The following is a 14,634-nucleotide window of genomic DNA, read 5'->3' on the forward strand; positions in this document are numbered from 1 at the left end:
TTAATTCTAAACATAGGTCACACAAGTTCTTCGTTGTTTTAATGTCTTATGCCAATTGTGTTGTTGTCCTTAAAGAATATAATTGAAATGTTCAAACATCAACATTTCACTTTGCATATGTGCGTCATTGGTTTACTAGCAAGAGGGAGAGAGAGAGGGGGGGGGGGGGATAGAGAGAGAGAGAGAGAGAGAGAGAGAGAGAGAGAGAGAGAGATTAGATCTGTTGTTACTGTGATTGGGGAGTTGGTTTATATAGCGGAGGTTGCGGGCATGTTCAACTCAGATCATTAGTATCCGCTCGGAAGTCAGTGCAGCTCATTGCACTTTCAGACACTGACAGAGGCAGATGACACATTGAAGACCGGACACTGTCTATTCTCAATATTCTGCCGGCATGCATTAATAACACAGCAGCAGACTTTGACGTTTCTTTAACTTTGGTCTGTTGAGCGGTTGCTGTTTTTGACTTTAAGAACTTTTACTGCGCAGTGACGCGCACACAGCGAGCGAACATGCACTGTCAAGCCGAGCTGAGACTCGCCTCGCCAGGCCAACTGAAAGCAGCCAGGCGGCGCTACAAGACGTTCATGATCGACGAAATCCTCTCAAAGGAAACTTGTGATTACTTCGAAAAGCTTTCGCTTTATTCGGTGTGTCCTTCTCTCGTCGTCCGTCCGAAACCTCTACATTCATGTTCGGGTAAGTTGCCTAGAGCTCTCATAATATATGCTACTGTAATGTAGGCTAAAAGCTGTGTAGCCTAGGCAATAGGCATAACATTTTTGGTTGTTTTTTTATTACGAATTAAAACATTGGATCAGCACGACACAACGGCAGAAATAACACATGACTAAACCGAATGCTGATTAATTAGTGACTGAATTGCAATTATGAATCTGAATGAATAGCCTATGGAACTCGATCTCGCTTGGAGAACGAGACAACAGCAATCATCAGCCCATTTTTTATTATTATTATTTTTGCTACTGTATGAAGCATGTGTAGCCTGTCTTGCATGATAGACACATTTAAGGCACATATTGTGATAAAATAAATAATTAAATTGTAATCGTTACTGTTAGTCAGCTAATCATTTCAGTTGGCTTTTTATCTTCTCATAATGAGAGGATTGTGGGACAAAACACCTGTTGATAGCCCGTTATGTCAGAGCGATCGCAGATGCAGTGCCATTGCCTGGTATGTTTCTCGGTGATTGTGTGAAGTTTAGTAAAATGTTATCAGCTTCATGATTTGAAATGCAAATGTCTCGCCAATCGCCATGGAGTAGTTTTGTAGGCTGGCTAAGTTTGATAAAGTAGGCTAAAGGAAAAGTACAATTAACTCATCTTTCTCTCTATAGTCTTGGAAAATATAAAAAGCCAAGGCCTAGGGAAAATATTGTTATTGTTATTATTATTATTATTATTATTATTATTATTATTATTATATTATTGTTGTTAGCTTATTATTGTGCCGAAAGCATCCACAATGTCTCCATTATTAGGGCTAGTTGATAGGCCTATCCTATAAGCCTACTTACGTTATTCTAAAATGCTATCTGCCTTTTCAAGTCATGCAGTTTTACAGGATGCATAATGTTGAGCAGCATTGTTAGCATCCAGTTATTATTAGGACTAGGCATATATTTTCGAAGCCTCAATTTAAGGCTCATTATTAATTTTATGACATGAACGCGCGCGTGCAGGCTATTCAGTGCATTCAGTCTTTTGTAGCTGGAAAGTGTATTAAAAGGCTTACCATTCCATTTAGAAGAAAGCCATGCCATCATAATAAATCTCTCATCACAACGGTGCTTCCGATGTCCTGTTTTTTCAGTAAAGACATCATAAAGACATTCTATGCTTAGCCTATCACAAAATCAGCGGCATCAGGACTCAGGCCTACCGAAAGTATGTGCTCATGTTCATAATGTAAGCCTCCAATATCTGGCCTGACAGACTTTATTTTACTATTTTACAGACAAATTTGACTGTCTTTGACACAGTTAATTTGCACATACGCCAAATAGGCCTACTTTCCGCAAACCGATTACCTTCTCGTCCCCTAGCTTATTGGTCTCGTGGACTTGAGTAAATGAGACACGTCTTGTAAAATGTCCGTGTGCTTAAAATCATAGCCTACACAGTGAGACGTTGTCCACCGTCATTACGGTTATTCCTTCATTTCAGTAGAGGCCTACAGGACTGTTTGGCACCTCGCTGACAAGAGATATTTGAGCGTTTCCATTGACAGCCGCTTTTCTGAGGTTATGATCTTGACCTTTCGGGAGCCTACGCAGAAATGATTAGCCCACGACACGTTTGGTCAGCTTGAGCATGTGCTGGTAGTCTACCATTGTGGGTCACTTTTCAGGGTTTCAGGGCCTACCTGCTTCAACACCAATAATGTGGGACAAAACGAGATTGGCAATTTGTTGTAAGGGGTTAATTCAATGTAATTTGAGTAAGTCCATGTAGGCCTACACAGGCTTAAGTAAGGATTTGAGGAAGTGGTTTGATCTATGGTATTCGAAAATAAGGCATAATGAGTCAATGACTCATGAAACCACAGTGATTTACAACCTAGGCCTAGTCTCCACCTCAAGGTGAAATGATCAACAACATGATCAACAGGTCCTTCTCAAAACAAGCATGTCCCCTATTAAACAACAAAGTAAAATGTAATTGTGGCAATTATTTATTCTTATTCACAAATAGAGGTCTTTCAAATTGGTTCATTTTAATAGCTCTATTGCTGTACACACACAAACATATTCAAAACCAAACCAAATAGCCAAACAATATTCTTAAATTAATTCCATATTCTTTAATCCATAATTCCATGATTGATCACTCATTTCAGAAACTGGTATCATTTAACTTAACCTTATGGCACAAACCACAGCCTCTGCAGTGGCGAAACCTATTGAAGCATTCCCTTGAGCCAGCCCTGCTTCCTCAGAGGAGAGAACTCAGCATCAGTAACAACATTCGCCGTCTTGTACCTCTGTGTAAACTATGCAATCGGAGATGCCCTATTTGAACCCACACTGTGGTTTGTGGGGACAAAAATAAATTGGGCAATTCCTCTCATCATTCTTATGCGGTGCTTGATCAGAACAAGAGGACAGTGTGAGGGTTTTGGCAGCCGGGAGCCGGACGGATAGAGTAACCTCCGTAAATATCAGAACCCAGTGGCCACCACTTATTTTGAAGGCAGAGTGGTGTGAGACACTAGATATGCCAGTACTTCAATGGCCCGTAATGCTGAATATAGAAGCTGGCAGGCATGAAGGGAGCCGAGGCTGTGAAAGGCCATTGAGCAGTAATCTCTGAGGATGGAGCAGGGCTGCTGCACAAGTGGTGGCGTCGCAACCTCTTGAGGGGGGGTGGGCGGTGTCTTGTCATGCTTTCACCACTAGAGGCTGATGTAGGACCTCCATGTTGAGTTCAATGGAGTTCGATATGACAAATATTGAGACACAAACAGGTTCTTAGGCAATATCCAGTGGAAGTTGTTAATTAGGTAGATGAGTAGGTACGGAGTTACAGGATGCGGTTATCAGGCGTGTGCGGTTATCAGGGAGGCGTGTGGCAATCCGAGCCAAGTGACTTCATGCCACAGCGTGGGAAAACAATTAAGCCACTTCATGAGATGCTTACATATTAGTCATGCGGCAGATGTTAAAAAGAGTCATACTTCCTTTGCCTGGATACAAACTCGACTAAATAGTTTTAATTTTAAAACTCGTTGTCTTTGATGTGCATAATAGCTTACCTGGAACAAAAGAGAGATAGGGTGTGAGAGAGAAAGAGAGAGAGACAGAGAGATAGGGTGTGAGAGAGAAAGAGAGAGAGACAGAGAGAAAGAGACAGAGAGAGAAAGAGAGAGAGAGCACTAAGAGAAAAACAGCACTGAGAACAAACCCTGAAATTAATATGTTTGGCCTGACCCCCTCCGTGCACGGTTACCTGGTGGGAGATCAGGGAAGAGAGCGTAATGGCAGGTTGTAATATTTCATTTGGAGACGTGTCTCTCAGCGAAACCCAGGGCAAGGCTTTTAGAGGCATCTGGGGGAAGGAGGCGAAAGAGATAGAGATCAACGCCGGTGTAATCTCCCATGTCAGGGTGATGAAAAATGGCCAAATAGGGGAGTACGCGTTTGTGCAGGAGTGTGCAGGGAGGTCTTTGGTGGGGCTTAGGGAGCTAAGCAGGAGGACAAACAGTGTTTTCATCCTGCCTTAATGCCTAATCCTGTGTAGACAATAAGACCCGCAATTGACCATGACCTGACCTAATAGTTATACCCATACACGCTGACAGAAAGGTGGAACGTACATGGTTTGATACGCTTGTGTACACACATGTAAGCACACAAGCAGACGGACATGCACACACTCTCTCCCACACACACACACATGCATGTGTGTACGTGCTCGCAGACACACACACACACACACACACACACACACACACACACACTGCAAGCACACATACACATACACACGCACACAGTACAGATTTGCTGATTTCAGTGTCTCGATAATATATACTTAGTTCAGCACTTAAAAGGCATCAGTCTTATGGTGTTTCCCCCACCCGATGTCAACCTCAAGGCTAAATTCAACAGGCATTGGAGTTCAGCTCTAAACTTTGCCTCGGGGTAAATTTGTTTGCCAAAGGAAAAATTCACAGGGTTGCATTTCATGTTTAAACACTTATATAACACTTACAGGGAACTTGATACCTCCTAGGTTTGTGAATGGTACTCAACGTATCAAAAGAGCTGAAATACTCTGGATACTGTAAATGGAGAAGACTTGCATTGCATTGCATGTGGGTTCACCCCGTGTTCAGCATGTTCATGTTTTGAAGCTCTCACTTAATAATTATCTTGACCAGAATCTGTGCAGTCAGACTGTTTTCTTTACATTTTATGAAACAGTTACCATTGTATTTTTGAAAGTTAATATTTTTTTGTCTGACATACAGTTTTATATAAAATGCTTTACAAGCGAGGTGCATTTGGAATGGACTAGGCTACCAGTCGGTTAAGGACCACGTATTTTAAAGTCGTTGGGTCGCTGGGGGACATGTTGCCTCTTGTTCAAAATGCAAATATCTTGCTGTCAAGTTTTGTAGACTTAATTTGATGGGTGAAATAAAAAAAAAACTTTAAATAAAAACAGAAAATAAAAAACAACTCCTATATCTAATACAACACTCTCTGCCCTGTCACCACTTGTTGTTACCAAAACATGATTTAACTCAAGTTCATATGTAGGCTGCGGCAAGCGCCAAGGCTGATATCATCTTTGAAAATTTAATGATAAAGGCGGCTATGCTAACATAAAATAACCCTGAGCTTAACACAAGCTACTGGGAATTTTTCCTCATTAAGTAAATGCAGTGAGGCTAATATAATTGGCGTCCTTTTCAAACATGACAGGACGCTGACAGCGATCTCTGTAAAATCTGTAATCTCCCTGTCTTCTCACAAAATATTTACATTAACTGTTTATCAATGAAAGGTTTACAGTCGGGTGGGAACCACCTGCAGCATGATGAGGCATTGGAGGGGGCAGATAAAAGTACTGGCTAAGGAGCAGCAGCAGCAGTGCCCTGACACAGCTGGTGTGTCTGTGGAAAGTATTGACAGGCCAGTGATTGGTTGCATGCCAGCACGGTGTCATCTTAAGGGCTAAGAGTGACAAGCTGACAGAAGTCCAACATGGTTTCCAGTATTACCAAGACATCTCCAAAGCTTTAAAGATCACTTTTCACACAAGCAATTACCAGAGAGTCTTTTTTTAAAACACACACAAATATGCACAAACGCATACACTCAAACAGACATTGATAGATCTCTTCATACGGAGATGGATCACTGATTATATGTAGGTATTTTGTTGTTTAGGTGTCTTTAAGTCAAACTGGCAAAATGTTGTCTCTACCATCACCAGGAATCACATTTTTGGAGGATGATGCTAGAAAAACAAACAGAAGAAAGGTTTGAGGAAAGAAAGAATACTGAAAAGAGTGAATGTGCGACTGCATAGAGTGAAAGGGTGAGCTGTGGAGGAGAAAGGCATCATGCCTAAACTCGCAGCAGTGGTGGCGGTGGTGTAGTGGTTCTCTGAGGTTGGAGCTTAGCCATGAGCTCAACACTCCGCCATGATGTCATGCCTGTTGATGAACGCGGAGCTGTCGCTAGGGGGCTGACACTCACACACGCACACACGTGCGCACACACACACACGCACACACTCACACAAACACGCTGAAATGCACATGCAAGCACATGCACATACTCGCACAAACACACAGACAGACCACACGTATGCTCTCATGCACTCGCACACACAGACACATACACATGCACGTGCACATACAGTACATGCACACACACACACACACACACACACACACACGCACACACACGCACGCACACACACAGCATTTCAGCACTTTTCAGACCACCCTTTTACTTGCTCAAGGCCACATAGTCCATTTACTGGCAGTGGGTCTGCATCAGTCATCTTTTTCAGAGATGACAGAGGGACGTATTTCTCTGTGTGCTTGGTCATAAAGTATTGAGCCATCTGGTCTCCAATGAAGTTGGCCATGATTTACCCTGTCCTGGAGCTGATGATCAGATAAGAGCCTCTCATCTCTGGACGACAACAACATCTACACTGATGACGCATAATAGTCTCTCATCTTTCCTTTATTGCCTCTCTATCGCCTGTTTTCTTTATAATGTTGTGTAGTCTGTGCCAATGTCCTCATTACTGTGACTCGTAAATCTCATCAACGCAACTGTTTTTATATCTCTGGTCGTACGGTATGTTCTACAGATAAACGTGTCATTCTGCAACAAGCTCTTCCTTCCGTGCCTTTGTGTATAATATTACAGATCCATGCATAAAGTTTGTGTGTGTGTGTGAGAGAGAGAGAGTAGAGAAAGAGAGAAAAAGAGAGAGAGAGAGAGTGGAGAGGATGGAGACGGAGGTGGAGAAAGAATGTGGGATTAATCACACACTGAGTTGCAGGAGAGCACTTGCACTTGAGACATTCATTTGCTCTCCAGAACCAATCGCTTGGCCCATGGAGTTCAGAGGGCCCGTGTAAAACACAGAACACGTCATAGAGGCAGAGCCAGAGTTCACGCTCTCTACATCAGACAGGCCACAGCTTTCACCATTAACCTCTCCAATGTGAGGGGAGAAGGGAAGCTACTTAAAAAGACAGTCCAAATGACTGAAATTCAAACTGAAGTCATGCAAGGATGTGAGGTCAAGACTAATGGAGCACACTTTGGATGAGAAATGTTTTACTCCACAGTCATATCGTGGAAGGCATCTGTCTATGTGTTTTTCTTTTTTCTTTTCTATGCCTCCATTTTCAAGTATTTTGTGGGAGATGGGAGGATGGGATTATCATTCAATTTAGTCCGTTATGTCGTGTTTCTCACTGTCGAAATGTGAATAAAACTTTCTCTTTCTCTCTCTGTTGCTCCTTCTCAGGGTCTTCCTCTCTGCGTGCGTACCCGCTCCTGTCCGTCATCACCCGCCAGCCGCCCAGCATCCCTCACCTGTCTCCCCCGTCACCGCCCGGACAGGTGTCCCACCTGCCCCTGCTCTCCCCTCATCATCATCAGCGGCCGGCGGAGCCGGCGCCCAGCGAGACGCCGGTCAGCATCAGCAGTGAGTCGGACACGGAGCACTGCGGCGCTGCGCGCCTCAAGAAGCCCCGCCGCAGCCGCACCATCTTCACCGAGCTGCAGCTCATGGGTCTGGAGAAGAAGTTCCAGAAGCAGAAGTACCTCTCCACACCCGACAGGTAAACCACGTTCGCAAAACAGTCACAGGAGTCTAAAGACTCTGAATTGATGAATAAATGCATATAAAATCCTAAAAATTGTATTTGTAATTTATTAATTTCCGAATTGACATTAACGTTGTGTATTGTTATAAATATTGCTATTTTTCTATTGAGTAAATAGAAAGGAAAGTTCAAAAGAAAGTTCTAGAATCTTATGCACAAGGATTAACACAATACACATGTAAATCATGTGACTAGTGATATATCTGTTTGCACTTAGTGAGTGTTTCAATGGCGCAGAACAGCACTGACATTGATGAGTGAGTAGTGATCATTGAGAGGACATGTGCACAGTCTGTTTCCTGTGGGCCCAGACACGCAAGGTCACCAAAATGTTTTGCAGTTAAGATAAGGAGACGTTTGCGAACATAGCAATATATCACTGGGAGGGTGGGTCTTGCCATGATGGTTTTGAAGATACCTCTGTCACTGGATGCCAAAATAACCAGAGGGTCATGTCTTGGGGCAAAACTGAAATAGTTTAGTGCACAGAAACAAATTCTATAGATTTTCTTTTGAGGTAGATATTGGTGATTGAGTGACATTGATTAACGTTGTGACATTTTGATTTATGTACATGGGAATATATCATGCATTGCTGAGCACTGTTAGCCAGAGAATTACCTCAATGTTCTAGTCGAGACAAGAGTAACATTTTAACCCCGTACTTTTGAAAAGAAAAAAACACGCCTCAGAGAGAAACACTAACCTATTCAAGAATCAGGGACAAATGCCAACAAAAGCAAACAAAAATGTATTACATTGATTTAATGCCAATCGTTTAATATACATGCAGGTGTATATAAAATACTTTTTTTCGTTGCACAATGAGATGAGGTAATATCCATGTCTTACAGTCCTCTCTCATGGGTTCATTTTGGAACTCTGAATTAAGGCCATACACACACTTTTTCCAGCCCCCTCACAAGCTACTTTTAGGTTCAGCCTTGTGGCCATATTTCCATTATTGCCCCAGTGTGGGTTTTCTTCTCAGATGTGTTTTACTTGCCCCCCCCCAAAAAAGACACAAAAAAGTGTAAACGTCATCAACTAAAAATGAAAGTAAAAAGCAAAAGGTTGTTACATTCACAGAAGTCCGTTGTCATATTTGTAGTTGAGCTTGAGGCTCTCCAGGAAGGATAACAGCGGCTCAGAAGCTGGAGGGCTTCCAGGTCTTTGCAGAAGTGTCACTATCCACCCCCTGGAGACAAAACTCCCACAAAGCACCCTGTTGCAGTGTGGGGGCCTCCGCCTTGGCCTTACAGTCGAGCCTCATTGTACCTCAACTTATCTCTCACTCCACAGTCCCACAGGGGGAATCTCCTGCAGCCATCCACAGACACTTCCAAACGTCTCACTTGGCTCTCAATCTCAGATCTCTCAGTAATGAGTTGATCCAAACCACAGGGGGTTGGGGAAAACACTAACACAGGAATCCCCCCTTTCTCCGAGCCAAAGACGTGTGCCCGCCCGGCTCTTGTTTGTTGTTGTTTAAGAGAGAGAGATAAGTTTAGGTATGTCTCGATGCCCTTGGCTCTGAGACATTGCGGTCTCCTCTCTCTCTCTCTCCAAGAGCATACACAAGCACCCAGATAATCAAAAGGATCAAAGACACATAAATATGCCACGGTTCAGCCGGTAATGGTTTCTATCATTTTGCAATAATGATTTTATAATGTTAAAATTACTATCATCATCCTCATCATCATTATGTGTAATGTTGCATTTAAAAAGTCTCAACTGGAACACGTGGGGCTTTAGCGAGCTGATTAGCCCACAGTTATTTTAACTGCTTTTTAAGTGAATGTGTGGTTCCCCACACGAAAACTCCTGAGTGGAACTCATTCTGAAGCTGAGTGCCTGTGCGACAATAACACTTTCTTGCTCAAAAGTGTTTTCTGCCGCTAGGGCCTGTCAAGCCTTGCATGATGAATCATAACTGACTGATTTGAATTTACACTTAGTCGTGTGACAGCGTGTCCACATAAATCCTGTGACAGTAATTTGTCAAAAATAAAAAACTTAAAAGCAAAACAACCCAAGATATTGAGATATACATCAGAAATCCTTGAGGCAGGGTTAAAAAAAGAGACTCTCTCTCTCTCTCTCTGTCTCTCTTGTTGAGTGAAATCAAGGCGGAAGGGAGAGGACAGTGAGAGCAGGAGGAACGTGTTGGAGGCTGAGAGAGCGCGGTGGATGCTAATCCGTTCATTTCCAGCGGAGCTCTACCGCGCCGGTCCGCCTGCGAGAGCCCGAGGTGCTCCGGACCAGCTGGGGGGGGGGGGGGGGGGTAGCAGCGGGCGGAAAAAATCCTCCCATGAAGGACTTTGAAGGGAGACGCAGTCTGCGATCTGTAACTGGACAGTCCAGCAAGGCGCCGTTTGATATCTACCCCCCCCCCCCTCCAATCCCCCTGATACTTCTCCCAGCTTCAGTCGTCCAGCACTCATCTCTACTCCCCTGGGTATCACATTACAGGCTAACCAATAGCTCCATTAGTCATGGCCGGTCCAGATGCTGTGGAAGAGTCCAGAAAGAGAACACAGATCTTCCCCCCACCCCACCCCATCCTCCGTCTCTATCTCCCGGCCCGCAGCAGGCCTGTGATTGGGCAGCCTAAGCTGGCACAGATGTTGGGTGAAGGTGCCAGGCTGGAGGTGTATGATTACAGTGAATTGGAGAGGAGACCATCGAATGGCTGACTCTGTCTTAGCGTGTCCCCAGTTGGGATTAGTTCGATTCTTGAGTTTGAGCCGTCTCTTGCTTTGAATCAGACTTGCAAATTGCCACCCAGGAACAAAAGTTGAACTTGAACATGAAAATGCCCTTTGCATGACACCCGCTCTGCTCTTAACAAATGCAATATACTGTATGTGTACATCTGTTTAATACACAGCCGTTTTTAAAAAAGAAATTACAAAAACATGGTCACTCACAATGCCCTTTCTTTTACCTGCAGATTGGATTTAGCTCAGTCTCTGGGCCTTACTCAACTTCAGGTGAAGACCTGGTACCAAAACAGACGCATGAAGTGGAAGAAAATGGTGAGTGTGAGTGAGATGAATTATTTTGCCTGAGGATAGAAGTGTGAAGTGTGTGCATTCATGCACAGATAAGTGGCTATGTGTATTTGTATGAGTGTGCGTGTGTGTGTGTGTGTGTGTGCGTGTGTGTGTGTGTGTGCCTGTGTGTGTGTGTGTGCGTGTGTGTGAATAGTGTGTGTGTGTGCGTGTGTGTGAATAGTGTGTGCACATGAAGTGAAATGAATGGACTTAAAGGGGGACATGACGGATGATGAGGATAGGCCAGTTTACGTCAGTGCGGTCAACTGTTCACCCAGGAACAAAAGGCCCCTCAACAGCAGCACTAGAGATTAATGACTGCACAAAGGAGCACACCATAGTCATACATCTTCCTTTAATTACTATAATAACCAAACTTGCCTTTGACCGTCATCAGCATCATTCAACCTGTGTCTCTCTCTCTCTCTCTCTCTCTCTCTCTCTCTTGTACTCTGTGTGTGTGTGTGTGTGTGTGTGTGTGTGTGTGTGTGTGTGTGTGTGTGTGTGTGTGTGTGTGTGTGTAGGTGTTAAAGGGAGGGCACGAGGCCCCCACCAAGCCCAAAGGGCGGCCCAAGAAGAACTCCATCCCCACCACTGAGGAGATCGAGGCGCAGGAGCGACTGGCGGCCATGATGGCCGAGGAGGAGGAGCGTCAGAGACACGCACAGGCACAGGCACAGGCACAGACGGAGGCCCAGGCGCAGTCCCCGGGCGCCCAGGGACACCCGTACCAGTCCCAGCCCCAGGACCTGAGCACGGGCAGCGGGGCCACGGAGCCCCATAGCTCCCCACCGGTGGCCCCCATGGGGCCAGCCACCAGAGAGCAGCAGCTGCTAAAACCGCTGTCGTCACCACAGACGCACGCAGCCAGCTAAATGCTAACTCCTCCACCACACACACACACACACACACACACACACACACGCACACACACAGCTAAAGACTTGGCCAAAGGGTCATTGCATTCAGAAGCACTTAGTGCCTCAAGATCCCCCAACCCCGTCAAGAGCTGTGATCACAATGTCAGTGTAATAAGTCAGTGAATGTCTGAAAGGTGTTTTCTTTCAGTATGTGGCTGTACCTCAAAGTGGAGACGTCTGTACTGTTAAACTGCTAAAAGGGGTTTGATTGGATCTCCAACTGCCTTCTCATTTACTATTTCAGTGTTCGTTGTTCATGCTGCCAGAACTGCACGCACATACATGCAAGCTATGATCAATCTGCCAATGAGGTTTATCTCACTTGCAAACACTCAAGTGAATCACTCAGACAGACAAACTCCGATGAGATCATGCTCTGACTATTTTATTTTAGGCTATTTCTTTATTGGTAGCCATTATTTATGTATAAAGCACTGAGATTGTATTCAGCTGTAATGTCGATCCATTGTGTGCTAAAAGACAGACATGGAGCATTAAATCTGCCCTGTTGGATTTGTTGCCTTCTCACAGAATAATCAAACAAATGTTGCCTTTTTCAAAACAAATGTCAGTATAAGTATTAGAATCAGGTGTATATTTACAGTATTGTATTGTATTTTTCTATTACAGTAAATATTGCCTTCTGGAAGAGGTTTGCTTGGGTGTAGAGGCCTTTTTTTCTGGTTGCCTTTTGAGTGAGTGATAACAGCTATTTTAACCAAAGCTACAAATCGGAGTATTTGACTAGCAGAACTATTTCTACTATTCCCTTTGAGTATTCGTTTTTTTTAAATACATGTGTTGCCTGCACCCACTTTTCTTCCAAAGTGTGAAATTTATATTTAGAGATGAAGATGTACCATAAGCACTGTATCATAGCTATATATTCAATAAAAAGAAAGAACACTCAACCACATCATACATTCTATTTTTTATCTTGATGAATAGAAATTAAAGTTGGCGTTGACTTATTTTCCCCCCTCTGTGTGCCGAATCTGTGCTTACACTCAGGAGGCAGACTGATTTTATTGCCACAAGGAAAGCCTCTTAAGCTGTCAGAGGCTCAGAAATTGAATAAATCACGGCCGGTGCCAGTGAAACAAGGAAGTTGCCAAACATGTGAAATCTTTCAGTAATGTTTGAGCCTGCAGGCATTTGAATAAACGGCAAATAGACTGACAGTCTACAAACTCCTACATAAAAACACCCCGTCCGATTGCATGTCAAAGCTTTGGTTCACCCCCATGCCTGTTATTTCCTGTCAGCATTTTGAATTGTAAAGTTGATGGAGGATTTCCAGCTTGACATATCTATCTATCTATCTATCTATCTATCTATCTATCTATCTCTATCTATCTATCTATCTATCTATCTCTCTCAACCTCTCAACCTCTCTCTCTCTCAACCTCTCTCTCTCTCTCTCTCTCTCTCTCTCTCTCTCTCTCTCTATATATATATATATATATATATATATATATATATATATATATATATAATATAAAAGGTTTGATATTTTTCTGATGTACATACTGAGTTTTACTGGGTAAAAAATGTTGATACTTTTTTTTGGTGTGTACAATAAATGTTTGCTGAAAACTTCTTGTTTTATTTTAGTCTGTATTAGCCTACATTTTACTGTATTTGAGTGCATGTTTCCATATTTAATGACATTCAACAAATAAATACATAAATACATAATTAAATAAATTACAACTACCTTCACACATATCTGCTCATACCTCAAATAAATATGAATGAATGAATTCATGAGTATTAGTTTCTTTGTTGATGGAAATGAGGGTAGCTTGAGCCAGACTGACAGTCTAAACCTTTATACCTGAAGGCAAGGCCACATGTCCAGGCAAACAAGCCATGCTGACCAAGCCCTTCCTTCTAACACTTAGATTATGTATACAGAGTCTATGCCATACAATGACGCAAAAATACAATAGGACAATTAGCATTGCAACATAGATAGCATTGCAGCCTGGCCTGCTCTCTGCAAAACCTGTTCTTTAAGTTTATGTTGATGCACATTGTGTTCTAACATGCTCTTGTACTTATCAGTACTTCCTACAGAATGACCTGCTGTGAACTTGACTGAAGATATTTCAGTAACCCAATCAAACGGGTTACCGTGCATGCCGAGTGTATTTTTAGTGTTTGTTAACCGGACGTGGATGAGTAAAGACAAACACAGGGGATGTGCCAATGTGAGCTGGTGTATGTGTGTTGCAGATTGTGCTTGTGGAGTGTGTGTGTGTGTGTGTGTGTGTGTGTGTGTGTGTGTGTGTGCGTATGTGTGTGCGTGTGCGTGTGTGTGTGTGTGTGTGTGTGTGTGCGTATGTGTGTGTGCGTGTGTGTGTGTGTGTGTGTGTGTAGCACTGTAATTGGGGGACAGACCCCCGGGGCCTTTCCTAGGCCTTTTAGAGAGTTTCTTCAGGGGGATCTTTGGCAGCCGGTGAATGATGGGTTCCAGGGTCCCTCTAGATAGGCCCAGAATCCAAGCATTCGTGTGGAAGCAGTTGCGATCACAGGTCAAAAGGGGTTTCCATTTGGGAAGTGAGGGCGGACACTTAGGCATTAGGGCATGATCAGAACTGTTGAAACTAGGGGTCAGGGCAGTTTTATCTTTTTTCATCTCTCTCTCTCTTTCTGTAAGCTGTAAGATGTGTTTGTGTGTGTGTGTGTGTGTGTGTGTGTGTGTGTGTGTGTGTGTGTATGTCTGTGTGTGTGGTTGTGTGCGCTACTGCGTGTGCATACTGTCA

General features: G+C 43.5%; 1 protein-coding gene across 2 annotated transcripts; it reads left to right on the forward strand.

Annotated features, from left to right (window-relative positions):
• The first annotated feature begins 303 nt into the window (after nucleotides 1–303).
• Nucleotides 304–13,291, forward strand: barx2 (BARX homeobox 2). 2 transcript variants are annotated; one of them, XM_076281579.1, is made up of 4 exons: nucleotides 304–699; nucleotides 7,527–7,842; nucleotides 10,844–10,934; nucleotides 11,471–13,291. In XM_076281579.1, exons 1-4 carry the CDS (start codon nucleotides 513–515, stop codon nucleotides 11,819–11,821), a joined length of 945 nt encoding a protein of 314 aa, XP_076137694.1. In that variant the 5' UTR covers nucleotides 304–512; the 3' UTR covers nucleotides 11,822–13,291. The 2 variants fall into 2 exon arrangements, with proteins under 2 accessions (XP_076137694.1, XP_076137695.1); XM_076281580.1 differs by having other exon boundaries at nucleotides 10,844–10,928.
• The last annotated feature ends 1,343 nt before the right edge of the window (nucleotides 13,292–14,634 follow it).

The sequence above is a fragment of the Alosa pseudoharengus genome, unplaced genomic scaffold (assembly GCF_046254945.1).
Source record: "Alosa pseudoharengus isolate Yale_2024_CS ecotype anadromous, Long Island Sound unplaced genomic scaffold, YU_APseudo_1.1 YU_APseudo_1.1_scf_13, whole genome shotgun sequence".
In the NCBI taxonomy this organism is placed as follows: domain Eukaryota; kingdom Metazoa; phylum Chordata; class Actinopteri; order Clupeiformes; family Clupeidae; genus Alosa; species Alosa pseudoharengus.